A 25,948-nucleotide genomic window follows, 5' to 3' on the forward strand; every position below is an offset into this window, starting at 1 on the left:
GGTCCTACAACTGATAGACGAATTAAAAACTAATAAGTCACTAGGTCCGGATGGCATACATCCAAGAGTTCTGAAAGAACTCAAAGTTGAACTTGTGGATCTCCTGACAAAAATATGTAATCTTTCATTGAAATCTGCCTCCGTCCCTCAGGACTGGAAGGTAGCAAATGTCACCCTCATCTTTAAAAGGGGTTCCAGAGGAGATCCGGGAAATTACAGGCTAGTCAGTCTGACTTCAATACCAGGAAAGTTGGTAGAAACCATTATCAAGGACAGAATGAGTAGGCACATTGATGAACAAGGGTTATTGAGGAAGACTCAGCATGGATTCTGTAAGGGAAGATCTTGCCTCACTAACCTGTTGCATTTCTTTGAGGGGGTGAACAAACATGTGGACAAAGGAGACCCAATAGATGTTGTTTACCTTGACTTCCAGAAAGCTTTTGATAAAGTTCCTCATCAAAGGCTCCTTAGAAAGCTCGAGGGTCATGGAGTAAAAGGACAGGTCCTCTTGTGGATCAAAAACTGGCTAATTAATAGGAAGCAGAGACTGAGTATAAATGGGCAGTCTTCCCAGTGGAGACGGTAAGCAGTGGGGTGCCGCAGGGCTCGGTACTGGGTCCCATGCTCTTTAACTTGTTCATAAATGATTTGGAGTTGAGAGTAAGCAGTGAAGTGGCCAAGTTTGCAGATGACACTAAATTGTTCAGGGTGGTGACAACCAGTGAGGATTGTGAGGCACTCGAAAGGGATCTGTTGAGGCTGGGTGAGTGGGCGTCAACGTGGCAGATGAGGTTCAATGTGGCTAAGTGCAAAGTAATGCACATTGGGGCCAAGAATCCCAGCTACAAATACAAGTTGATGGGGACTGAACTGGCAGAGACTGACCAAGAGAGAGATCTTGGGGTCGTGGTAGATAACTCACTGAAAATGTCAAGACAGTGTGCAATTGCAATAAAAAAGGCCAACGCCATGCTGGGAATTATTAGGAAGGGAATTGAAAACAAATCAGCCAGTATCATAATGCTACTGTATAAATCGATGGTGCGGTCTCATTTGGAATACTGTGTGCAATTCTGGTCAGCACACCTCAAAAAGGATATTATAGCATTGGAAAAAGTCCAGAAAAGGGCAACTAGAATGATTAAAGGGTTGGAACACTTTCCCTATGAAGAAAGGTTAAAACACTTGGGGCTCTTTAGCTTGGAGAAACGTCGACTGCGGGGTGACATGTTAGAGGTTTACAAGATAATGCATGGGATGGAGAAAGTAGAGAAAGAAGTACTTTTCTCCTTTTCTCACAAAGAAGAACTCATGAGCATTCGATGAAATTGCTGAGCAGTCAGGTTAAAACGGATAAAAGGAAGTACTTTTTCACCCAAAGGGTGATTAACATGTGGAATTCACTGCCACAGGAGGTGGTGGCAGCTACAAGCATAGACAGTTTCAAGAGGGGGTTCGATAAAAATATGGAGCAGAGGTCCATCAGTGGCTATTAGCCACAGTGTGTATATATATATATGTGTGTGTGTGTGTGTATATATATATAATTTTTTTTTTGGCCACTGTGTGACACAGAGTGTTGGGCTGGATGGGCCATTGGCCTGATCCAACATGGCTTCTCTTATGTTCTTATGTCTGGCTCAAGGTCATCGATTTCACTGTCATGGTTGTCCAGGACACTGAGATCCTTCTTGTATAATTCTTCTGTGTATTCTTGCCACCTCTTCCTGATCTCTTCTACTTCTGTTAGGTACCTACCGTTTTTGTCCTTTATCATGGCCATCTTTGCATGAAACGTTCCCTTGATTTCTCCGATTTTCTTGAAGAGATCTCTTGTCCTTCCCATTCTATTATTTTCCTCTATTGCTTTGCATTGTTCCTTCAGAAAGGCCTCCTTATCTCTCCTTGCTGTTCTCTGGAAATCTGCATTCAGTTGGGTGAATCTTTCCTTTTCACCTTTGCCTTTCACTTTCTTTCTTTCTTTCTTTCCTCAGCTATTTGTAAAGTTTCATCAGACAGCCACTTTGTTTTCTTGCATTTCTTTTTCTTTGGGATGGTGCTGATTACTGCCTTCTGTACAATTTTAGGCATGTCTAATTTTAATTTTTTTTTAAAAAAACAACAACTTTAATTGTGCTTTTCTGTGTCCTGTATAAAGTTTATATCTCTGCTACCTGGCATTACATTTTATGACACACATGGCCCGACAAGATCTCATTTATGTCATATCTGGCCCTCATAACAAATGAGTTTGACATCCCCTAGCCTAAGGCCACCCATTGAGCTTTGTGGCACAGTGGGCATTTGAAAGTGGGTCTCTAAAGCAGCACTAACCACCACTAAAGTACGCTGGAAACCCTTTCTTCTTAGGTTTGCCAAGCCTGGGCTGGAATATACCTGGAGGCTTAGGGGGTGGACCCAGGAGAAGGCAGGGTTTGGGGAGGGGAGGGGCCTCAACATGATACAATGCCACTGAGTCCACCCTCCAAAGCAGCCATTTTTTCCAGGGGAGCTGATCCCTGCCAGCTGGCCTAGAGATCAGTTGTAAAAACTGGGAGATTTCCAGGCCCCTATGATTCTAGGGCATATATTTGAGGGTAACATTCACTTGGGGCCACTGGCCAAGATGGTTGGGCCTCCTCCTTGCTATTGTGTCCAGACCATACCCAACGCTCCCCTTTATTGCCTATTGAGGGCAAAGATCAGAATCAGTTGATAGTATGAGTTAAAGAATCTAATCCCAGGGTTTGTTTTTTTTAGCAGGAACAGTTCCGACTGGCTTGGTATCAAGGGGTGTGGCCTAATAAGCAAATAAGTTCCTGCTGGGCTTTTCCTACAAAAAAGCCCTGTGTGAAACAATGGTGCTGTGAGGGGGTGTGGTTGAATATGCAAATAAGTTCCTGCTGGGCTTTTTCTACAAAAAGCCCTGTCTAATCCCATTTGTAAAATTACATTGCATGGGAAGCATATACTTGTCTGAGAGAAATAACAATAACAACCAGGGCTTCTCTTTTTTTTAACAGGAACTCAGTGGTTTTGTGTCAAGGGTGTGTGGCCTAATATGCAAATTAGTCCCTGCTGGACTTTTTCTACCAAAAAGACATGTGTAATATCAGGAGGTGTGGCATAATATGCAAATGAGTTCTTGCTGGACTTTTTCTACCCCCAAAAAAGTCCTGATAACAACACGCCCTTGCTCCTTCACAAGTTTCATTTAGAGGCTTCAAACACCTAATTTAAATCCCAAACAAAGCGCAACCCATGACCAGCGACAAGCCGCCGCCGCCCCTCCCTTCCCGCGATGCCTCAGCATCCCCTGCAAGCCTCCCCCTCCCTCCACGCCTCCGTTAACGGTCCCCAAGGTCACGTGGGCGGCCCCGAACGCCGGAGACAGCGGAGCACGCGGTTGCCTGGAGAGGGATGGGCGGGGAAGCCCGGCAGCCGATTGGCGAGCCCGAGGGTGACCTTGCGTGGTGGCTCCGCCCTTTCTCCCCCTCTCCACAGTGGGGGGTGGGAGGCTTTATAAACGGGGAGGCCGCTGCCTGGGTGGGCTTGAGTTTGGGAGGCGGCTGAGGTGAGCGGGAGTCGCATGTGGGCGCTGCGCGGGGAGGGCGAGCGGGAGGCGGGTCTCGCAGCTGGGCACCTCTTGGCTCTTGTCGGTGGGAATGCGGTGGGAGAGCGAGAGCTCCTACTGCAGGAAGGATGGCCGGGGAGCAGCTGCTCTTCCCTTGGAATTAGGCTGCTGCTAGTTACCTCGCTTTTCTCTAAACTTAAGCGTTTGTTTTGTAAAATCTGGAAAATCTGTGTTATTGATGAATTTTCTATTTCATTGCAATTTACTTATGACCAAATGGTCTGTGATATATATATGTATATGATATTTTCTCTAAACCGCGGTGGGCGGAATTATTATTAATTCTCTTTTTCCCCGCCCCCGCGCAACTTTTTGCAGGGATGCAAACTGCTGCTAGTTTTCCTTAGTGAGCTGCCGAGCTTGAGGCGGCGATAATTCTGTTTCTGGATGCTCCCGGCGGGAGCGAAAATGCTCAGCTATAGTTTACCCCCTCTCTTTCTTTCCGTTTGGAAATGAAACGCTTTGCTTCATCTTTCGCCGCTCCCTCGCCGGCCACTCTCCGCTTTTACCTGCGTGACAGGGCATGTGAAGTGTTGAGCAATGTTCCCTCTAAGCTGCAGAGTTTTGTGAGCAAAAATTCTACTTTGTGAGCTACTGGCATTAAGTTGTACTGCATAAATTAGTGTGCTCTGGGGTCACCTTCCTGAGCTAAGACCAAAAACGAGGCTGAAAATCTGTGAGCTAGCTCATGCTAACTCAGCTTAGAGGGAACACTGGTGTTGAGGGTGGGGGGCTTATTAGCTGAAGAGCCTGCCCCATCTGATGGCCTGGCAGTGAGCACCCTAAATTCTGTTCTCCCTCTGGCCAGCAAGAGAGATGCAAGTGCCCTGTGCTGCTTTTGGAGGCACCCTTATTATGGTGGCTGGTGATTGTCGTCCTGCTATTGGAAGAAATGTGTGTTTGAAAAAGCTTTCTTTTGAGGAAAAAAAGGCTGATGGATGTCAAGGTCAGCAGTATGTAATATCTGTTGCCTTTTCAGCTTTGCACACACTTGTCTTGGGTTGGGGTTGGTGCTTAGCTGGCTGGAAGTGAGTGGCTTAAAGAAGAGGGGGCACTGTTCAAGTTTGTTCTTAAGGTGCATAATGTTACTTTGCAAGGACTTGGTTGCTGCCAGACTGATTGGGGCTGCTTCAAAGTTAGGAAGGGCATTGCCAACTCCAGGTAGGGAGGTACCTGGTGATATTGGGGGTGGAGCCTGAGGATGGTGGGGTTTAGGAAAGGGAGAAACCTCAGTGGGGTATCATGCTGTAAAGTCCATCCTCCAGGGTATTATTGTTATTGTATTTAATTTTTGTCCTGCCCTTCCCACAAGTGGGCTCAGGGCAGGTTACAACATAAAAACAACAGTAAAACCAAGTACAACTGCTATAAAACTTTAACCCTTAGAACAAGATGACAATCTGATAAATCATTCCACAGTGTCCCAGCACTGTATAACAATAAAAAGAAGTAAAATTGTCCAGTGGTACAGTTTACAGTGAGTTGTGCTACCTCACCCCAAAGCCTGGTAGAACAGCTCTGTTTTGCAGACCCCGTGGAACTGTAGAAGATCCCACAGGGCCTTCATCTTTATTGGGAGCTGGTTCCACCAGGTTGGGGCCAGGGCTGAAAACCCTCTGGCCTGGTTAAGGCTATGCGGACTTCTTTTGGTCCAGTAACTACCAATAGGTGATAATGCAGAGAGCACAAGGCTCAGCAGGGCACATATGTGGAGAGGTAGTTCCGCAGGTATGTTGGTCTCTGGCTGCTGAGGACCTTAAAATAGCCATTTTCCCCAGGGGAACTAAACTCTGTTGACTGGAGATCAGTTGTAATTCTGGGAGGTCTCCAAGCCGTTAGTTTTTTGTTTCCTGTAATGGATTGTGTACATGAAAGGTCTTCATCTCTCTGAAAGGCTGTGTAGCTGTTATGTATAATGTGTGTGGACCAGTAGCTTAGTTATAAAAATTCCAGGTTCTCTTCAGATTTCCTGCATTGTGATTGAATCCTGCCTGTTCCATAAAGGAACAGGCAGAGGGATTTTTTAAAAAAGAGATCTTAGTACAACATCCTTTTATTTCTTGTGTGTGAAAGCAGTACTAAATACGTATGCTGAAGCTGCAACAGTGAGGGCAGAGAGCTAAACAATGTACCGGTTTGTTTGCAGCCTTAGCCGCTTCAATGGTGCAGCTTTCACAGTCCCCGCTTCGGCGCCCTTCGCCTTCTTGCCATTCAGAGGAAGGGGAGGAGAAGAGCATGAAGCCAGCCAAGCAGCAGGTGATCCAAGGCTCTCCTGGTGATAACCAGTCTCCTCTGAGCCCCCTGCAGGCAACTTTGCATTCTGCTACTACAGCTTCTCAGGCTTATGAGACCTACATTGAAAATGGGCTTATCTGCTTAAAACACAAGATCAGGAACATTGAAAAAAAGAAGGTATGTGTGTCCTTTTAAAACAGCAGAAGTGATACTTTAGGTACCAGCAGGCTTTATAAGTTAAGACAAGTTAATTTCCTCACATTCATCCCTCTTTATGTTATTCTTTTCTTTATGCTATTTATACATTTCCTTTTCTCTCAGCAATTATATTTGAACTCTTTGTATTGTCATAGATTGTAAGCTCCTGGGGGCAGGGACCTGTCAACTTTTTGCTAAACAAATTCTGTAAAGGGCTGTGTGGATTGCTACATGTGGGATACTTGCTAGCCTTTAAAAATCATTCATATGATAACAAGCAGTTAAAACTGATAAAAGCTTTCTGATGCAATGTAGAATACAGTTTGCTTGCATCAGGAGCCTTCTATATTGTGTCTCCTCAGCCTGGCTTAACAATTTTTGCATAATGTAAAGTGCAGCTCAAGCTAACCTGTGAATTTCTATGCAGCATTGCTGTCAGTGTAAAGAACTGTAAGTAGGTTCATGCTTGGTTAGCCAGTTTCATTTTAATTCTGCAGTTGGTTTCTTTGCAGTCCAGCCACAGTAGCTACCACAGCTAGGAAGCATAGCTCTTCCCTGGAAGCTAACCCTTAATGTGTCTCATAATGACAGATATACCAGTTCAAAACCTCCAAATTCTCAGCAGTGGCTGCTGGTTTTGTGAATTTACTTTGGGAAGTTCTGCCATCAAGAAACCACGTTCTCCCTTGTGTAAGAGGATGCCTGGTCATATTGTCTCTGTATTGCTCCTTATTTTTATGCATCTTGAACATGGACTTATAACACTGCTTGCAGTCTTGAAAACAATATTCTTTAACTCTTGCTTGAGCTAAGTTCTAAAATCTTACATCTGCCTGTTTAAATTAGGCTTGGCACTTTCTCCTGATGGCTCAACTTCAGATTACTAGGTTTAATAAGCTTAAGTGCCTTTTTTTTCCTTCTGTAAAAAACGAACACTGGGGGAACCGCATAACAACAGTTGTGGTTGCAGAGGTCGTTGTCATATTTGTGTAACTTAAGCTTGAGCTGTGCCTGGAATGTTCTCTTCTATAACTCGCACTTGTAAGAAAAGGCTGTTCTTGCATAAAGCCTAACCCTGTCCTGGCTTAATATGTGTTCTCAGCTCAAACTAGAAGACTATAAAGAGCGCCTGAAAAGGGGCGAGTCCCTCAATCAGGATCAGCTGGTAAGTTTTTAAAATGTGTGTATGTGTTCTTGTACCAGTTCCTTGTTGGAAATGTTTATATTTGTATCTTCCCATTTTGCAGAGGAGTTCAGCAGCACAGTTGACCCTTTTAATTATGATGTCTGGGACCAAAACTGCATGAATCAGCCTGCTTGACAGTCTTCACAGAGCAGCATAAGGGTGAAGTGCATCCGCGTAGGTGGTGTTGATACTGTCCACCATGGTATCCATTTGTGCTGATTGGCCAGGGTGGTGCTTGGGACATGGTGATTTCAACCCCGTGAGACAGCAGTTCCAGGTGGTGGTGCTGGAAGACTACTGGTCCATTTTGGCCTATGAAAGGGAGGAGGGGCTCAAAACTCCATCTTGGCCCTGTGGTTTTCAGCATCTGGTCATCCAGAGATTTGGGGTTACAGTGTTGTCAGAGTGCTGATGGCACAGAATTCCTATCTTCCATTCCATCCAAATTCAGGGGGTAGTGGAGGCTATAAATTGGTGTCTGGCTTGTAGCTTGAGGTTACTTCTGAAATACTGCCCTTACTGCTTGAGAAGCAGGTGGCAGATATAGTCTCAAGCAGTGTTCCCTCTTAAGCTGAGCTAGTGTGAGCTAGGGCACAGATTTTTGGCCTCCAGCTCACAGATTTTTGTCTTAGTTCAGGAAGGATGACCCCAGAGCACAATGATTTGTGAGCTACTTTAATGCCAGTAGCTCACAACTTTAATGCCAGTAGCTCATAAAAAAATTTTTTTGCTCACAAGACTCTGCAGTTTGGACTCAAGAACATATGTTTATAGGCTATTCTGTTGGCTGGGATCAGTCCTTCTGTAGGCGGATTTGGCCTTGGTTTTGGATATCTTGATAACAGGTTGGTGGGCTATAGTGACGTGAGGTTTCCTTTGCAGAATGCAGCAATATAGCAGACCTCTTTCTTCATTTTACATTAATATACTGGCTGCCAGTTTGTTTCTGAGCCTGTTTCAAAGTGATGCTGTTGCCTTTTGAAGCAGTAGATGGCTAGCTGATTACATCCCTGTACAGATGTCTGTAGCTTGAGATCAACTGATAGCAGTCTGTTTGGCATGCCTGCCTTAGTGAAGGGAGATGGGTGGATATGCAGAAGTCAGGTTGTTTCAGCTGTAGCCTTTCCAGGGTTTGGAACTCTTTGTGCTGGGAGGTCTGATCAGCCCCTTTTCCTCTTGGCCTTCAGGTGATTCATTTCGAAAGAGCTTTTGAAGGGACTGTATTGATTGGGCTCAACTTAACATTCTGGCTTTTACTTGTTCATTGTTTTATAGCTGATGTTATGGTGCTAATTTTTTTTTTAAAATGCTACTTTGTTTTATTAGGTGATTTATTTGAAGGGTTTTAAGATTTTTAGCAGCCTTTTGCTATATTTTTGTGTTGCGCTTTTAACCTTATTAGCTGTCTTAAATACTTTTCAAGGTAAAAGGTGCAAGCACCAAGTCATTGCTGACTCATGGGGTGATGTCACATTATAACGTTTTCTTGGTGGACTTTTTGTTAAGCGATTGTTTGACATTGCTTTCGCCAGTCATCTACATTTTACCCCCAGCAAACTGGGTAGTGCTTTTACAGACCTTGGAAGGCTGAGTCAACCTTGAGCCACCTACTTGAACCCAGCTTCCACCAGGATCAAGCTCTGCTCATGAGCAGAGCTTGGACTCCAGTACTGCAGTTTACTACCTTTTACCACAGGGCTCCTTAAATATTTATCGAAGGAGGGTGCAATACAAGTGCCTGAGATAAAAAGAGGGTTCTGGGAGACCAACTGAAAATAAGGGGTTAATGACCTATGTCCAAGCAGTTGGCTAGTAGGCCAAGCTTCAATGTAAAGTCAGATATGCAGAAAACCTATGGGGAAAGTCTTATTTTGTTCTGAATTTGAGCTTGCTAAATAAGGTTGTAAAAAGCAAAACTAGGAAGCTAACTTGGTCATATAAGCAGACTTGGAGGGAGCCTTCTGTGTTATAAGTTTTAGCGGGTCCCTGTGTTTGCTGTTAGCAAAGAACTGAACCCCCCAAAAGAAATTTTGTAACATCTTAAATGACTAATAAGCATTGACGCATAAATTTTCATAGGCCTCACGTATGTCAGGACCTCCCTTTCACAGGACTTATTATGTGCATCAGTGAACTTTTCATTTCCACTCTTAGTGTTGCAGGAACTTCTTGCCTGGCTGATGTACATTAATTCAGGCTCACTCATGTCTAGCCTTCGTGAATCTCTCCTGATCTTTTAATCCTCCATACTTAAACAGTGCAAAGCAGGATGTAGGTTTGTGCTCCCTGTCCTGTTTGAGTTCCTGCAGTCCTAAACTTTTTATGAATTAGAATGTGAAGGTTGTTTTAGCAGTGAACATTGAAACCTGATTTAGTGTTGCTTAGGCGATGGTTTTGTAGCTTTCATTAACATCGTGCAATTGGGGGAAGCTTATAATTGGTTAGGGCTGGCAGCATGCACTATTGTAGCTCCTTCCCTAGCCATAGCGTGTTGCATATTCCCTGGCTTCAGTTATGGTTTGTCTACATTGTTCAAGAGAGAGTTTTGTTGTGGTGCATTGCTTTACCGTATGCTTCATGCATTGTGGCCTAGCTGGTACTATGGCCTCCTGGAATTATCAAGTAGGTTAATTAGCATTTTAGTGTGAATGGTAGCTCTAATGTTCCTTACTTCATCCTGACTCAGGCTTTTAGCTCTTAGTGTGCTTGGCTGGAAATAGTATTTCAGTTCCAGTAATATTTGTGTTGAGATCACACTTGATTGTCCCACTTTCTATGCTGAATTGCTTGTGATTGTACAAAGATGCATTTAAGACAGCTGGAAAGCTAACCTTTTTGGCAAGTAATATGTGCGAATAGCGGGCTTGAGTCAACGGGTTCATTAACAAAATAGACAGTGTTATGTGCAGTAATAGCTGTGGACCTGTTGGTGTAGTACTCCATGCTTTGTTGATCTGGAAAGGTTTCCCCTTGATCAGTAATCTTTGCTTGTCTGCCTGTTTCATTATATGATCTATACCGGCACAGCAGGGTCTGCATACTCTATAGTCAAGCAGCAGAGTACTCTGAGCACTTCAGAATTAGAATTCCAAGGGCAAGCCTAAAGTTAAATCTTGTTATGCCTGGACAGCATGGCCTTCCTGAATGGCACCTGCTGGTGCAAATTGGCTGAGTAATTCAGTTGGAGACAAGAAATATATACTGCTTATGGCATGAACTAAAGTAACTACCCTAGAAATGATCTACTTGAAAGAAGTTTTCCCGGCTTAAATAGGTATTGCTGTGGTCATGTTGCATCAGAAGAGCCCTGCTGGAACAGACCAGTGGTCCATCTAGCACAGCATCTTGTCTCACACAGTGGCCAACCACAGGCCCATAGTCAGGACTTAGAAAGTTGGGGGGGGGCGGCATGTACAAAAATCAGGGGGCACTTAGCGGCTGCTCTCTCCTGGCCGCTGCCATGACTTAGGGTGCCTGATCTTCTATCCCGCTGCCGCCACCACTGGAGGGCCCTTTAAATGTCATGAGAGGGGCAGTGGCTGCTCCTGGGTATTCCTCCCATGCAGCTTAAATAATGTGGGGAGGAAGTGGCCCTCAGCCTCTCGGTTTTCACCTATGGAGGGGAAGGAAGGGAAGGTCAGGGCACCTGAGTTGAGGCACGTGACAGTCAGGGGGCAGGGCCCCTACAGGCCATGCTATAGCTACAGGCTTGGCCAACCAGCTCCTCTGGAGGGCCAACAACATGTCATAGAGACTGAGGCCTTCCCCTGATTTTGCCTCCTGGTTCTGGGATTCAGAGGATTCGTGCCTCTGTAGACGTTCTCTTCAGTCACCATGGTTAGTAGCCATTGACAGACTGACCTTCCATGAATCTATCTAATTCCCTTTTAAAGCTGTTTATTCCTGTGACCACTGCTACATCCTGTGGCAGTGAATTCCACATTTAATTGCTCTCTGTTTAAAGTAATATTTCCTTTTGTCTGTCCTGAACGTATTGCCCATCAGTTTCATTGGATGATCTCAAATTTTGGTATTTTGGAAGACAGAGAAAATTTCCCCTTTGCCTCTGCCTTATGCATAATTTCATAAACCTCTCAGTCATTTTTTTTCTAAACTGAAATGTCCCAGACTCTTCAGCCTTTCCTCATAGGGAAGGTGCTTATTACAAGCTTAAAACTTGAATCTTTAAAGGTATCCACTTGTCCTGTTGCATACAAGTTAAGATGGGCTACATAAGCCATATCCTTCTTGAGATGCCTGGGGAACAGAGGTTAGAGGAACAATTTATGTAAAGCAAATGGTTCCCCTAGTCTTGCATCTCCGCTCAACACAAGGTATGCACAGATTAAGCTGGGAGTGTGTGCAGGTGGGTACACTGCTATCTCACTTATGTTTCTTCCCTAAACAGTAAAATAAAGCAAAGAGCATCATGTCAGAAATGGATGGGCTACTCCATTTTATTCTATAATTGTGTAGGTTATAGTGAATTTCTTATAGCTTTCTGATTTGTATATAGGATCATTTGGTCTGTCAGTTAATTTAGGTAGTATGAAAACTTTCTGCTGGGTCAAAGCTTGCATGCACCTTCGCATAGTTCTGTTGTTCAATTATAAGTCCCAGAAACTTCTCAGTGCTAACTAACTGTATCCCCACATAAGTGACCTTAACTCAGTCAATAGCCACTCTTGGCTTTTAGCATCTTATTATCAAAAGCTGGAAGCAAATCAGCATGTTTTGTGGAACTCGTTGGGTATCTACTTGGCTTTTCTGTTCTACCCTCCGCTTAAAATCATACTAAATAGCCTACTGGATGTAGTCTGGGAGTCAAAATCAATATGTGTAAGCAAACCTTACTCTGATGACACTAAGAATACATCATATCTCTTTAGCCTTGTGAGATGGTGAGTAAACAAGTATTGATCAAATCCAATAGTAATACCTTGGTCTATTTACAGGAAGCAGTTGAAAAATACGATGAAGTGATTCATAACTTGGAGTTTGCTAAAGAACTTCAGAAGACATTTTCTGGGCTTAGTCAAGATGTAAGTAAACTTCATTATTCGTCCTGAAATAGCCACAGTGTATGTGATAGGCTATCTGCTATTGTCAGGGTAATCATTGAGAGCCAATTTGGCGTAGTGGTTAAGTACACAGACTGAAATCTAGGAGAACCAAGTTTGATTGCCTACATCTCCACATGCAGCTGGTGGTTGACCTTGGGTCAGCCACAGTTCTCATAGAGCTATTCTCTCAAGAGCAGTTTCTGTCAGAGCTCCCTCAGCCCCACCTACCTCACAAGTGTCTGTTGTTGGGAGAGGAAGGGAAGGGAATTGTAAACTGCTCTGAGACTTCAAGTACAGGGAAAGGAAAGGTCCCCTGTGCAAGCACCAGTTGTTTCCAACTCTGGGGTGACGTTGCTTTGACGTTTTCACGGCAGACGTTTTATGGGGTGGTTTGTCATTGCTTTCCCCAGTCATCTATACTTTCCCCTCAGCAAGCTGGGTACTCATTTTACCGACCTCGGAAGGATGGAAGGCTGAGTCAACCTCGAGCTGGCTACCTGAAAACCCAGCTTCCACCGGGGATCGAACTCAGGTCGTGAGCAGAGCTTAGGACTGCAGTATTGCAGCTTTAACACTCTGCGCCACAGGGCTCCTTACAGAGTGGGGTATAAATCCAATCTCTTCTAAAACAGGGGTGTTGAACTCATTTGTTATAAGGGCTGGATATGACATAAATGAGACCTTGAGCCGGGCCATGTATGTCATAAAACGTAATGCCAGGTAGTAGAGGTATAAAGTTTATAAAGGACACAGACAAACACAATTAAAGTTTTTTTTTAAAAAACCTTAATGTGCTTAAAAAATAGGACTCTTGCAATATTTTGTTTTACCTCTGATAACTGATACCTCTTGCTCTGAATTATTGCATCAAAATCTGGAAACAGTGTCTGTGCTGTAGTAATCTTGAGTATGCTGTTTAGGTATTGTTCAAGTGTATGTCTGAAAGTTGCAAACCTACTTTTGATTTACTGAGAGTCATTACAGAAATCTCATGGACAATGCTTTGAGCCTAAGACCCAGGGGAAAATATAACATGGCTGGGCATTGCAAGCTTTTGTAAATTAATGGTTTCATGTGCTGGTCAGCCAATGGAAAAAATAGAGGCTTTGCTCTATAGTTTGAGTGAGCAAGCCTGGCAAAGCAAGTGTGATGCAGAAGGAAGCATCTGTTAGATGTTCTCTTTTTAAAGTGCTAGAACTCTTGGTGTGGAATTGCTTTCCTTTTCTCTCATGTATGCTGCAGCAGACACTTCTTCCATCCTGTCTTGGTGCAGTGTACCCTGAAATGATCTACTTGCCAAATAGTTGTCAGCTCTTAAAACTTTCATTAGATGAAATGTTCTTTGGAGTTACAATGCCTCTCTTCCAGAGCTATTACTGCTTTTTCCCACTTTGTCACATAATACAGTCCATCTACTGATCAAATGTGTGTCATGAACTTAACTAGCTCGGGCCCCTTATTCTTGTACTGCTGCAGCTGCTGAAAGCACAAAGAAAGGCTCAGAGAAGGGAGAATATAATGAAACTTGAAGCAGAGAAGAAGAAGCTCCGCACAGTGCTGCAGGTCCAGTATGTGCTGCAGAACTTCACCCAAGAACACGTGCAGAAAGACTTCAAAGCTGGCTTGAATGGTGCAACATATTTGCCATCTAAAGAATTAGACTACCTCATTAAGTTTGCAAACCTGACATGTCCAGGAAGAAGCGAGACCCTTAGGTAAGTCAAAGTGGCTTTGGCTGAACTTAAGACATGTTCTCGCACTTAGCTGTATAGTGCATTACATGAGGGCTTTTAGAACATCGTGAGTTACTCCGCCAGCTTCAGGCTTGGTAGTGGGATCTTTCAGACAAGAGTTCCTTGGTGTGAGGCCTCCTTCTCACTCCATGTAGCTGCTAGATGCTTGCCAGAGCAAACAAGCTAGCTCTGGCTTTACTACTCACCTGTGGATGTGGCAAACACTAAAAGTGAGGTGCAGGTCTGCCTGCTTATGTTATTCCGTTAGAGAGCAAGAAGCAAAGAGGAGCTGCTTACTCTCCCCCCCCCCCTTCTTTTTGGCAGTGATTTTAGATAAACAAACCTGCTTGGTACTCTGAACAGTACAAATATTATTGTAAATGCTGCCAAATTAATGGAATTTGTTAGAATCATGAACCTGCATCAATATGCTTAACTAATGTTCACAGAAACATTGGCTTTTCCTCACTTCTTTCTGAAAGTAATTGCCTGTGGAAAACACTAACCTGAAAACATTTCTCAGCAATTCATGTATTGTAAAGCATGCCTATCTAATTTGGTATTGGTCTTACAGATAAGCACATTTTATAACAGGCAGTTGCTTTTCAAGGTGTTCACATGCATTTCAGGTCCACCATGAACTAAAGGCTGATGTTGTGATAAAGTTACACCTAATAAGGTGAATCTAATTAGCTTACAAAAACCTAAAAATGGAGTTGGCATACATGCATTATAAGTAAGTAAATACAGGATGTTAGTGCACATTGGTGGATCTAGACAGTGAATCTGGACAGCTTTTATTAAGAAAAATGATGTTGATGGTACTTTGCCGTCGCTGTAGCATCTAATCAACTGTCTAAAGTGTGTTCTTGACCTGGTCTGGAGTCTGTTTCAAAAGTCACTGTTTTTGGCTTTTAAGTGTGGAAGACCAAATGGAACAATCATCACTCTACTTCTGGGACCTATTGGAAGGCAACGATAAAATAGTGGTTGGGACAACTTGTAAGTATCTGTCTGCATAAAAAAACCTTCATATTTTCTATGGATTTGCCATTTTGGTGTTTTGACCTAATACTGCTCATGACAACTCTTACTCCACTTAAAGCAGGGGTCCCTAAGCCCTGGACTGGTACCGGTCCGTGGCCCGTCGGTAACCGGGCCGCCAGCCTTGCTGCACCTCTGTGGCACCTCTCTCCATTTTTATGATGTTAAGCTGGGGAAGGCACCTTCCAGACTCTTTAAAAGCTCACCTCCCACCCCCTCCCCTTGTGGCAGCAGCTGCAAGTGACTGCTGAACAAGTGGCACTAGCGTTGCCTCCGGAGGCAAGGGGCAGCACCGCTTGTTCAGCAGGTCGCTAGCCACTGCAGTTCCCCCCGTGGATCAGCTGAGCTCAAAAGGTGTTTTTCCCGGCTTAACATCGTAAAAACGGAGGGAGGAGGAGGCGCTGCAGGGGGCGGTGGAAGAGGCCAAATTCAGTTCCCCCACCCTGCTGGCCCTGCGGCCTTGGTGGGTGGGCCAGCTGGTCCCTGGTTCCAAAAAGGTTGGGGACCACTGATTTAAAGAAATCATTAGCTCTTAGAAGACCTATTTCAAGTGCAGTATTTGCTATTGACTAATTAGAGTACACCCTACATTGCTAAGTGAAAATTCCTCTTCAGGACTGGAAAGGCGATTGCCCTAACAGGTGAAGGAATTTACTCTCCAATAGCTATAATTGCAAGCTGTAGAGATGTATTATGTTTGTATACCTAATCTGGCCATAATTGTGCTATAAGTATTTTAAGAATAAGTAACTTGCCCAGGCTTCTCCCCCCTCCCCCAAAATGTTAACATCTGGCAGATACTTTTGGTGTAGGAAAATTGTGGATGTATGGCCCTTGAGCATGAGCTAGATAAGAAACCTATCTGAATTTAATCTATGGCATATTCTCATGAACATACCATGTCCTCTTGTGAGTCACATCTAAAAGTGTTACTTGGTTGAGGTATTCTTAACACAGCTACTTTAACTCTTTAATGCCCTTAATACTGTCTTGTCTTCACATTAATAGTTTGTAGCTTGTCAAGATGTGAACTATATATCTCTTGAATCTCTCAGAAATAATGTCTCTAAATTTTCAACATAGTAATTGAATGGCCTTTCCAAAATGCTGTATGCTAATACACAAGGCCTCTCAGTTTATTGTTAGCTGCAACTTAATTTCTTCTAAAAGTTCTAAAGATTTCTAAGTAGCTCTCAGCAATTAACATTCAGTACATAATGCTGCTCGAGGGTTTTGTATATCAAGGAAAGTATGTCATGAATTCTGCTCTGAAGTTTGGTTTAAAAGATGAGATGAGGAAGGTTAGTTTGCTGGAACAAGAAAGGTGACTTTGACAGGTGTTCCCATCCACTTGGTGCAAGGTTTTGCCCAAGTTCAATCACAAGGCTCGTTACGTTGGCTCAAAAGAAACTTTAATGATGAGGCTTGAAGCAAACATTAACAATGTGCAGGTTTTGCCAGACTGAAATGAATCAAAAGTTACCAGGCAATTATAGATTATAAAATAACGGCTCCCTCTTTCCTGCACCCGCCAAATGTCTTTTGACTTAATATAAAATCCATTCTCAGGCCTCAGTGTTACCTCCCATCAAGGTCACATTCCAAGTACTCTTCCCTTTCCAGTTAGTTCATATCAGCTTTGCCCTGGGAGATCAGATTAGAGCTGTTGCCATGTGGTCCTTTTCCACCTGCAGGCCTAGAACATCCCACTACACATAAAATACTAAATGTCTAGAGAGAATCAATGGGGGGGTTAGTACTCGTGATTAAAACTATAGTAACCTGATTTACAGGTTAGTAGATCATGAAGGCTAAGATACAGTGAAGTAATAGTAAATCATTAAAGAGCAAGAATAATAATACCAGCAATACAAACAGCAGTGAGACACCAAAGCCACAACTGTCAGGGACTTGTTCCTGTCACTTGGGGTCACTCTAATCGTTCTTGGTTTGAGTTAAGGTGGTGTAACTCCAGAGTGGACCTTCTACCTTTGCCTGGCAACACTGCCTTACTACTTGCCACGCCTACTAGTGGGCATCTGGAGTATTCTGACTGAGGGGAAGGGCATCTGTTATGATTGTTTTAGTTGCCATTTGGATAAAACTCTTAACCACTGACAATACTTAACATTCAGTCTGTTTTCTTCAGATAAACACCTGAAGAATCTGTTATCTAAGCTGCTAGACTCTGGTTATTTTGAAAACATCCCTGCTCCTTGTAATGTACCAGAAAAAAAAGAACTGAATGAAGAAACACCTAGAAGACCTGAGAGAACAAGACAGCTGTCAAAATCAGAGTCTGTCAAAGAATCAGGTAGCCTGAATTCTACTATTAAGTGAGGAATGACTGACTTTCAGTGTAATGGAATCTTACATGCCTCTCACTAGTAGTGCCTTGCAGCTTTCCCCCACTATACCACTACTTGAAAGAAATTCAGACATTCTTGTTAAAAATCTTTGGTTATAATCCAGAAAGTTAGAGGTGCATGGCTTCTTACTGTAATAGAGGTTGAAAAGTCCCATAAAATAGCTGCCAGGTCACCCGGCTGAAACAGAACTCTGAAGTGTGTTTCTTTTGTGAATGTTTAGATCTTGTCTAGTAGTACTATTGTTGGGAATACTTACTGTGTTCAAGAATTTATGGCATGTCTTGGCTTTGTGAATGCTTGAATTGAAATCACTTTATTATTTTTCCTAGAACCTCAAATGGATTGTGCTCAGTCTGAAATACAGTCTCAAGAGGTAAGTTACCAAAGGACTTGATTCAATAGATGAAATGTGCTAACTAGTGCAGCTGGTCAGCTTGCTGTAGTGATCCAGAAATTACAGAAATTGCAGTAATATAAAGGGGTTTTTTGCCTGGGAAATTTGACTGATTGCTACTGCAAAGGCAATTACAAAGTGTGATTTCAAGTATTTTGAATTTCAGAGAGGATGCTTTTTTCTTGGCTTTGAAGAGAAAGGTTTCAGGGACACAGCCTTTCCTGATGTAAACATGTTGTAATGCTTCCTTGGAAGTAATTATTCCTGGACAAACCATACAGGGCAGCTAAGAAGTGAAAACTCACATGACATCAAAGCTATATAGGAAGTAAGAATGAAACTGTAGCAATCCATACATATTAAACTGCAGGTTCTGTAGATCTGACATATACTGCACTGGAGAATGGCAAAGGGACATCTGGATTAGCTTCGTATTTCACTGGTGACAGACTAAATACATGTAAGGCAATGTGTGTGAAAGTGTGTGTCGTAAGTGGAAATAGAGGTGCACTTGAGCACCTTTCACTGAAGCGTGGAAAAATTTAAATTTTTGAAACAATGGAAGACTTTTCTAGTTTTGGTGGAAGAACTAAAACTTGTGCATTGCTTGTGAATTACTACATAATCTATTGTGCTATGTGTAACTTGATACATAAAATTGATTGGTTTATATGGAACTTGAAGGTGTATCTTGTATCACGTTGTTGAGTGCAGCAGCTTGCAATTCTGCTTCCTGAGGCATATAAGCATATCATAATCTTTATTTTCTACTTTCAGTTTATTCCTCATTTCCTAACTCACTATTAGGATTGTAATGAACAAGAAAGGCTTTAGTATCTGGATTAAATAATGTATGGACTCAAGCATTGTCCTACAGAAATCAAGCCTTATGTAAAACTTAGAAAATCTCTCTAACATTTAATTCCTGGAAGTAATACTGCTGTTTACATGGAACTTAACTGTTGGATAGTATGTCACAAAGCAAATGATAAAGTATTCTACATTATTGGATGGAGGGGGATATAGAAACTCGTATCTCCTTAAACTCCAGCTTAACTTTCTCTAATTAGAATGTCTCTGAAAGGTCATGGAGTCAGATTCTTTTTCTTTTACATTGAGCATCATGGATTTCAGAAAATAAAAGTGTGAATTAGAGAAAGCTCAGTATGCACCTACAAGCATGATGCAGAAGATGGTGGGATCTGAGTCAAAGCGGCTTGGTGAGGTGGGATGGCCTTGAGCATGATAAAGGCTAAGCACTCTTCCCCTGCCCTGTTCCAATTTACAGCCTCCTAAGGCTGCTTTGGATGCATAAAACCTCTGAACGCTGTACACATCTTAGTGTGGATTGCTCCTCTGTCCTGATATGTCCAATGGATAGGTATGTGCTGGGCAGTTGCTTCTCTTGCAAGCTTGTGAATTCAGGCTAGAAAAGATGAAGCCGCTCAGATACATAGACCAGATGTATCAGTGTAAGGTCCTCCCACTGGCTTTTTAAAGGCAAAACTTGGATCAGGGATATACTATGGGATTGGTGCAACCTCCCCTCAGGGCTGGTTCCAGGTTATGGTGGCCCCAGGGCAGAGAGTGCCCAGGCCTCCCTTCCTTGTATGCAGCACACCCCCTTCTAGCCTGTGTGACCTCCTCCACTGCCCGCCTGTGCATTCTTTACTTGCATCATATGCGTGCCCTTGCACAGCAGGGATGGGCAGGATATGTGGGTGACAGCAGCACTGCCATGGACCTCGGTTGACTGGTGCTGAGCAGTAGGTTCAACTGGAGTGCAAGTAGTGGGACTATTTGTGAGCAGGCGAGCAAGAGGAAGGGCATGCTGGTTGGTGGCAGAAGCAGTAGGCCCTGCTAAAAGCTGTGGGCTCTGGCAGCTGTCCCATTGCAGGAAATGTTGGCACTGACCCTGATTCCCATTGTGCTGTGCTTGATGCTTCAGTCCTCTCCCCTGGTACTCCAGGGAGAAGCGGTAGGTAGGATTGCCCGGGTTATCTTTGAAAATGCAAGGCAGAGAACATGCTTTGTTGTGTTCATTCCTTGGTGGTTAGGCGTCAGCATTTGTCTGTTTGCTGCTTAGCATACCTGCCATTTGTGGTTAAAGAATAGGAATTGGCAGTGTTCAAAGCATTTATACCAGGCCCCTGAACAGTGTGCTTATGTGTTAGAAATCAAAATGTATATTCTGTGCTGCTGTCCAAATAGACTCCACAGCAGCTGGCAACCTTCAATATGCAGGGAAGAGCCTTTTCTGATTGATAAAAGGATAGAGCGGAGTGATGCTAATGCTAGTGGTTATAGCGCCTCAGCTTCAGTGGTAGAGTGTTTCCTTGGCATACAGGAGGGTTCAAGTTCAGTCTTGGGCCTCTCCAGTTGTGAAAGGATGAAGTGATGTGGAAGACTTCTGCTTGAGACTTTGGAGAGTTGCTGCCAGTCTCAGTAGAAAGTGCCAACTTTGAGAGACTGGTGGTCTGATGCAGTATAAAACAGTCTCATGTGTCCACATGCTTAGTAAACTCTCATCAGCCTCAGCTTGTAATGCTCCTATTGCCGCCAGCCCAGCCAGCAACAGTCAGTGTGATCCAGACCAGGACTAGGCTGCATAAATATGACATTCAGAAGGCAGGTGGTTGTAAATTTGCAAGCAAATGATTCAAGGAGTAAGCTGTATTTTTGAAGCTTGAAGTTTCATGGCTACACTTGTATGACTCTTTATTGATAGGTTGCACTTGGCTTCCCAGAGAACTGTCGAAGATTAAACACTTCTCTGTTTGGCATGACTGCAAATTTATCTCAAATTGTACTAAAATGAGAGGTTTTGCTAGCGAGCAATTAAGTTTCTTTGGTCTGTATAGTTTCTCAATAGACGCTACTTGCCTGAAGCCGAATGCTCTTCTGAGAAGTCTGAAGAACCAGCACCTTGGGAAATGGAACACAGTAAAAAGAAAGACCCTCCCAGGTCCTGGGAAACACTTGTTGATATGGAGGAACAGGAGCAGAAGAAGCAAAACCAAGGATCTCCACAGTCTGTGGAATCCCTAAGGCAGCAGGCCAAGAAGCAAGACCTTTCAAGGCCTTGGGAAGTTAAAGAAGATCACAAGCAAGAGGTGCCAAAGCCTTGGGTCACCCGGGTTAAGGATCAGCAAGATTCGCTGAAGCACTGGGCAAGCAAAGTTAAAGAGGAGCCTGAGCAAAAGCAGGAGTTGGCAAAAACCTGGGTTAGTCAAACAAGGGAGGAAACTGTACCGAATCTGGAGCCTGTGAAGTCTTGGGGTGCATGTGTTAGAGAAGGAATGGAGCCAAAGAAACAGAACCTTGGAAAACCATGGGTAGCACACCTTGGGGAGGAGATGGAACCAAAAACACAGTCCCCGAAGACTTGGGTCACCCCGGAGGGCCCCCAGCAAACACAACCTTTACAGACTCCTCCAAAGGTCCGGGCAGCCACCAGTCTTGTACCAAAGGAGCAGTTTGGGCCAAAGAAGCCTGATTTGGAACCCAAAGAAGTGAGTGGGTTATAAGCAGTAGTCTTCTATGAAAACTGTAGTGCTATAGCAGCCTACATAACCAGGCCATTCTCCCAGTTTTTTATGTATCTATTTTAAACATTTTATGCTGCTTTTCCTCCCTATCAGGGTCCACAAAGTGGCAAATATAAAAATATTTAAACCATTAAAGTACAGTTAAAAATATAGAGTTCAATTAAAAAGACATAACACATCCAGCACTGAACAATGGGAGACAGTTGAAGGCATTATCAAGGGGGAGATGGGCACATACTGAAAATAAGGCTCCTGATTTAACTGTTTAATGTTCTATAATTCAGCGAGCAAACCTCACCAATAATGATTGATTCTGAATCCCAAACATTACGTTGGATTTAGTTTCCCCCAAAGAGAAGCTAGTCTTACTCATACCTAAGCTTGATGCCTTCCCCGGTATCTGGGACTGGGTAGGCAAGCTGCAGATGTAACGACATGCAGTGTCAGAGGTTGGGTCTCTTGGTATGCCTAGTCTCTATGTGTAATCTGGTAAAAATATTCCTTTCCCCCCAATATTTCCCTTAGAGACGAGAACGCAGACAGAAGCCTGAATGCGACATGAACAAAGTGGGTAAAGTAGAATATCACTGGGTGGTGATGAAAGTCACCCAAAGTAAGCTAAACGGGTGGCACTTCTGCAGCTGTCCACTGGTATATTTGCCTAAAAAGCAGTACAATTTTCCCACTGGTGATGGGTCTTTATCTATCCAGTAAGGAATGTCACAACATTTTCACACTTGAGTACAAATACCTTCATTAGTCCAAGCACCTGAGGGAAATTTTAGCTTCCGAGGCTCACTGGAGTCATGTTCTAATGAATGGAATTCTTCTTTTACGTAGGATGGAAAAACAGATGGAGTAAGTGGACAAGGCATTGATGCTGTAAGGAAAAAGAGCCTTCAGTCAGTTGGGGAATCCTGTAAACCAACTAGGAGCCTTCCGAGCATCGTGCAGGTGTGCTAGTCAGATCATACTGAAGCAATCAGCAGATGTTTTAGAACACTTAATCTAAACCTAAGCTGCTAGAACAGTTTCTATATGAAAGTATTCTCCTTGAGGTTCTCCCCCCCCCCCTTTTCAGAGTGGGCAAACAGTGTCACAAAACAGTGTTTAAATTCCATTGCCTTTTTGAAGACTATGATATTGTGGTGACTGAAACCTAGGCATTAATTTCAAAATTAATTTCCTTTTGTTTGTTGGTGGTTTGAACTGTATTTAAGCTGCTGCCTTCCTCAAATTGCATGGGGGCCGGACTAAGTATCCAGTTAAAAAACACTATAGAGAAACATTGTATAGTTTGGTCATTTTAAACAACTTTACGGTATTTTACAAAGTATTTTGATCCCTAGGGTAAAGAAAACAAGAGCTGTAGAACAATCAATGTATCAGAAGCCGATGGTGTTAGAAAATATTAATTTTAAAACATTTGTTGCAATTTGAATGACCTGTCATGCCAGACTTGTTGTGCTTTGAAGGGCTAGGTGACTTGTGTGCATGTTTAGAAGTTAGTCCCCTACTAATAGAGTGGCTGCGGCTCAGTGGCTGAGCATCTGCTTTCCACACAGAAAGGCCCAGGTTTAATCACCAGCATTTCCAATTGAAAGGGTCAAGGATCAGGCAGTAGGTGACAGGAAAAACATTCACCAGTCTCCCTAGAGAGATGGTGCCAGTCAGAATAGAATCATAGCATTGGAAGGTACTTCCAGGGTCATTGTCCAATCCCCTACACAATGAAGAAAATTCACAAATGCCTCCCACCTCTCCCCACACACATTCCAGTTTACCCCCCGTTCCATGCCCAAAAGGTGGCGAAAAACCTCCAGGATCCCTGGCAAAACTGGCCCGGAGAAAATTTGCTGCCTGACAAAGTGGCAAACAGCATTTCCCTGGGCATGTAGGAAAGAACCATGAGAACTAAACACTGATACAGCCGGGGCTGCGCGGACTGCACTGGCTGCCGGTGGCGTACCGAGTTCGTTACAAGGTGCTGGTTATTACCTTTAAAGCCCTATATGGCCGAGGACCTGTCTACTTGAGGGACCATCTCTCCCCGTATGAACCCCAGAGAGCGCTGAGGTCAGCTGGAAAGAACCAGCTGAATATCCCTGGGCCAAGGGAGGCCAGATTGAAATCCACCCGGGATCGGGCCTTCTCCATAGCGGCCCCACTACTGTGGAACCAACTCCCGGAGGAGGTACGGGCCCTGCGATGTTTAGACCAATTCCGCAGGGCCTGTAAGACCCACCTATTTAAAATAGCCTTCACTTAAGACCGTGCCAAGGAAGTCCTGCTGGATATGTTTATGTTTTAGTCACTGGATTTTATGAAAGATCTTAACTATAGCACCACAATCTTAACTCTAATGTAATTTTAATGATTTTAAGGATATTTTATAACTGAAATTGTATATGAATTTATAACTGGAATTTATAATTGAAATTATTATATATGGTTTTATTGTACACTATTCATATGTTGTGAGCCGCCCTAAGCCTGCTTGCGGGGAGGGCGGGATACGAATAAAAAGTTACTATTATTATTATTATGATACACCCGTTCCTGCCCTCCTTCTCATGATCTAAGTTTATAGAATCAACATTGCTGTCAGATGGCCATCTAGCCTCATTTAAAAACCTCCAAAGGAGAAGAGCCTATGTTCCACTGAGTAACCATTCTGCTGGGAAGTTCTTCCTAATGTTTTGCAAAAAACTCTTTTGATTGAATTTCCATGTGCTGGTTCTGCATCTTCCTTCTGGGGCAACAAAAAACATCTCTGCACCATATGTGACAGCCCTTTAAGTATTTAAAGATGGTTATCATATCACCTCTCAGTCATCTCCTTTCCAGGCTTAACGTACTGAGCTCCTTCAACCTTTCCTCATAGGGCTTGATCTCCAGACTCTTCACCACCTTCAGTGGCCTCCTCTGGACACATTCCAGTTTGTCTATATCCTTAAATTGTGGTGCCCAAAACAGAACACAGTACTCTAGGTGAGGTCTAGCCAAAGCAGAGTAAAGCAATACCATCACTTCACCTGTACTTCTGTTGATACAGTGCAAAATTGCATTTGCCTTTTTAGCTACCATTAAAATTCATTGTATTGGTTTTAGCCCTATTTTCCAGCCAGTCAAGATCATCCTGTATCCTGTTTCTGTCTTCTACTTTATTTGCAACTCCTCCCAATATAGTATCATCTGCAAATTTAATAAGCATTCCCTCTATTCCTTCATCCAAATCATTTATAAAGATGTGAATGAAACAAGTCCCAGGACAGATCTTTGAGGCCCTCCACTTGTCACTCATCTTCAAGAGGATGAGGAACCATTAACAAGCACTCTTTGGGTGTGATCTGTCAACCAGTTACAGATGCACCTTACAGTAATAAGATCCAAGCCAAATTTTACCAACTTGTCAACAAGAATAGTATGTGGAACCTTACCAAAAGCGTTACTGAAATCAAGATAAACTATGTCTACAGCATTCCCCTGATCCAGCAAGGTAGTAACTTCTGAAAAAAAAAGAGAAATAAGATTAGTCTGACATGACTTGTTCCTGAGAAACCCATGCTGGCTCTTAGTAATCATAGATGTCCTTTCTAAATGCTCAAGGACTGACTGATGATTTGTTCTAAAACTTTTCTAGAGATAGATGTCAAGTTGACAGGTCAGTAGGTACCTGTATCCTCTTTTCCCCTTCTCTTGAAGATTGGGATGTCATTTGCCCACCTCCAGTCTTCTGGCTCCTCATTTGTTTTTCCAAGAATGCTCAAAAATAATGGCCAGGCTCAGAAATTACATCACGTTCTTTTAGTACCCCTGGACAATGTTGACGTTCATAGTAAGCAGTCTGACTGTATAAAGTAGGCTCATGTGTAATTGAACGATGGCTGTCCCAATTCTATATTTTTGTAGAAGTTTTACTTGTTCAGTAAAATGGACTTTGAGCTTAAGTGGAGGTGCTTAAAATTTTAAAGGTGAGAGTGCCAAGTGATCACATTGAACTCATGTTTGGCATTGGAACTACTTTTGCTTAGTGCAGGAATAAAGTACTACCCCAGAGCCATGGTGCCTCACAGCTTGAACAAAGCCCATCTATCTAGCTTCTTTGAGGTTGTCAGGATCAAAAGAACACTTTTATGTGACAGTTGTTCAGCTGAGTTCCTTGTAATTTCTGGATGATCTTTTGTCTAAACAGAACCTAGATTTGGGGGGGGGGGGGATGAAAGTCCCTCATAAAATCCTTGTATCATTTGTTCATGTATGAACTGGCATTTGATGTTCCTCTGACTAAAATACATCTCTTTGCAGTGATTTGCATGACAGAACTTGGTATGTTCATGCCGCCTCCCCCCCCCCCCCCCCAGCTCACTTGGAGCTGTCCAGTGATTAGTGTATTGTGTAGCAGTGGAATTGCATGAGGTTGCTTGCTTTCTCTGTATGAACCCCCATCTCTGAATTCCTAGTTTTTAGGGAAGGGGAAGCTGCAAGAAGGCTGGAGTTCAGTCAGTTAATCCTTTATTAAGCAAACTGGAGAGCCAGTT

General features: G+C 43.3%; 1 protein-coding gene across 5 annotated transcripts in view; it reads left to right on the forward strand.

Moving 5' to 3' along the window:
- Window positions 1–3,488: 3,488 nt before the first annotated feature.
- Window positions 3,489–25,948, forward strand: part of CAPRIN2 (caprin family member 2) — a 55,933-nt gene continuing 33,473 nt past the window's right edge. For 2 of the 5 annotated variants that reach the window (XM_060245726.1, XM_060245727.1), the window contains exons 1-11: window positions 3,489–3,577; window positions 5,784–6,049; window positions 7,173–7,235; window positions 12,212–12,298; window positions 13,796–14,034; window positions 14,972–15,054; window positions 17,246–17,410; window positions 17,795–17,838; window positions 20,721–21,371; window positions 21,933–21,974; window positions 22,248–22,361. In XM_060245726.1, the coding sequence (XP_060101709.1) occupies window positions 5,798–6,049; window positions 7,173–7,235; window positions 12,212–12,298; window positions 13,796–14,034; window positions 14,972–15,054; window positions 17,246–17,410; window positions 17,795–17,838; window positions 20,721–21,371; window positions 21,933–21,974; window positions 22,248–22,361 (1,740 nt within the window). In that variant the 5' untranslated portion in view covers window positions 3,489–3,577; window positions 5,784–5,797. The remainder of the gene's footprint in view (window positions 3,578–5,783; window positions 6,050–7,172; window positions 7,236–12,211; window positions 12,299–13,795; window positions 14,035–14,971; window positions 15,055–17,245; window positions 17,411–17,794; window positions 17,839–20,720; window positions 21,372–21,932; window positions 21,975–22,247; window positions 22,362–25,948) is intronic. The other 3 variants (XM_060245723.1, XM_060245724.1, XM_060245728.1) reach the window with 2 other exon arrangements.

This window comes from Heteronotia binoei, chromosome 8 (genome assembly GCF_032191835.1).
Source record: "Heteronotia binoei isolate CCM8104 ecotype False Entrance Well chromosome 8, APGP_CSIRO_Hbin_v1, whole genome shotgun sequence".
NCBI lineage: Eukaryota > Metazoa > Chordata > Lepidosauria > Squamata > Gekkonidae > Heteronotia > Heteronotia binoei.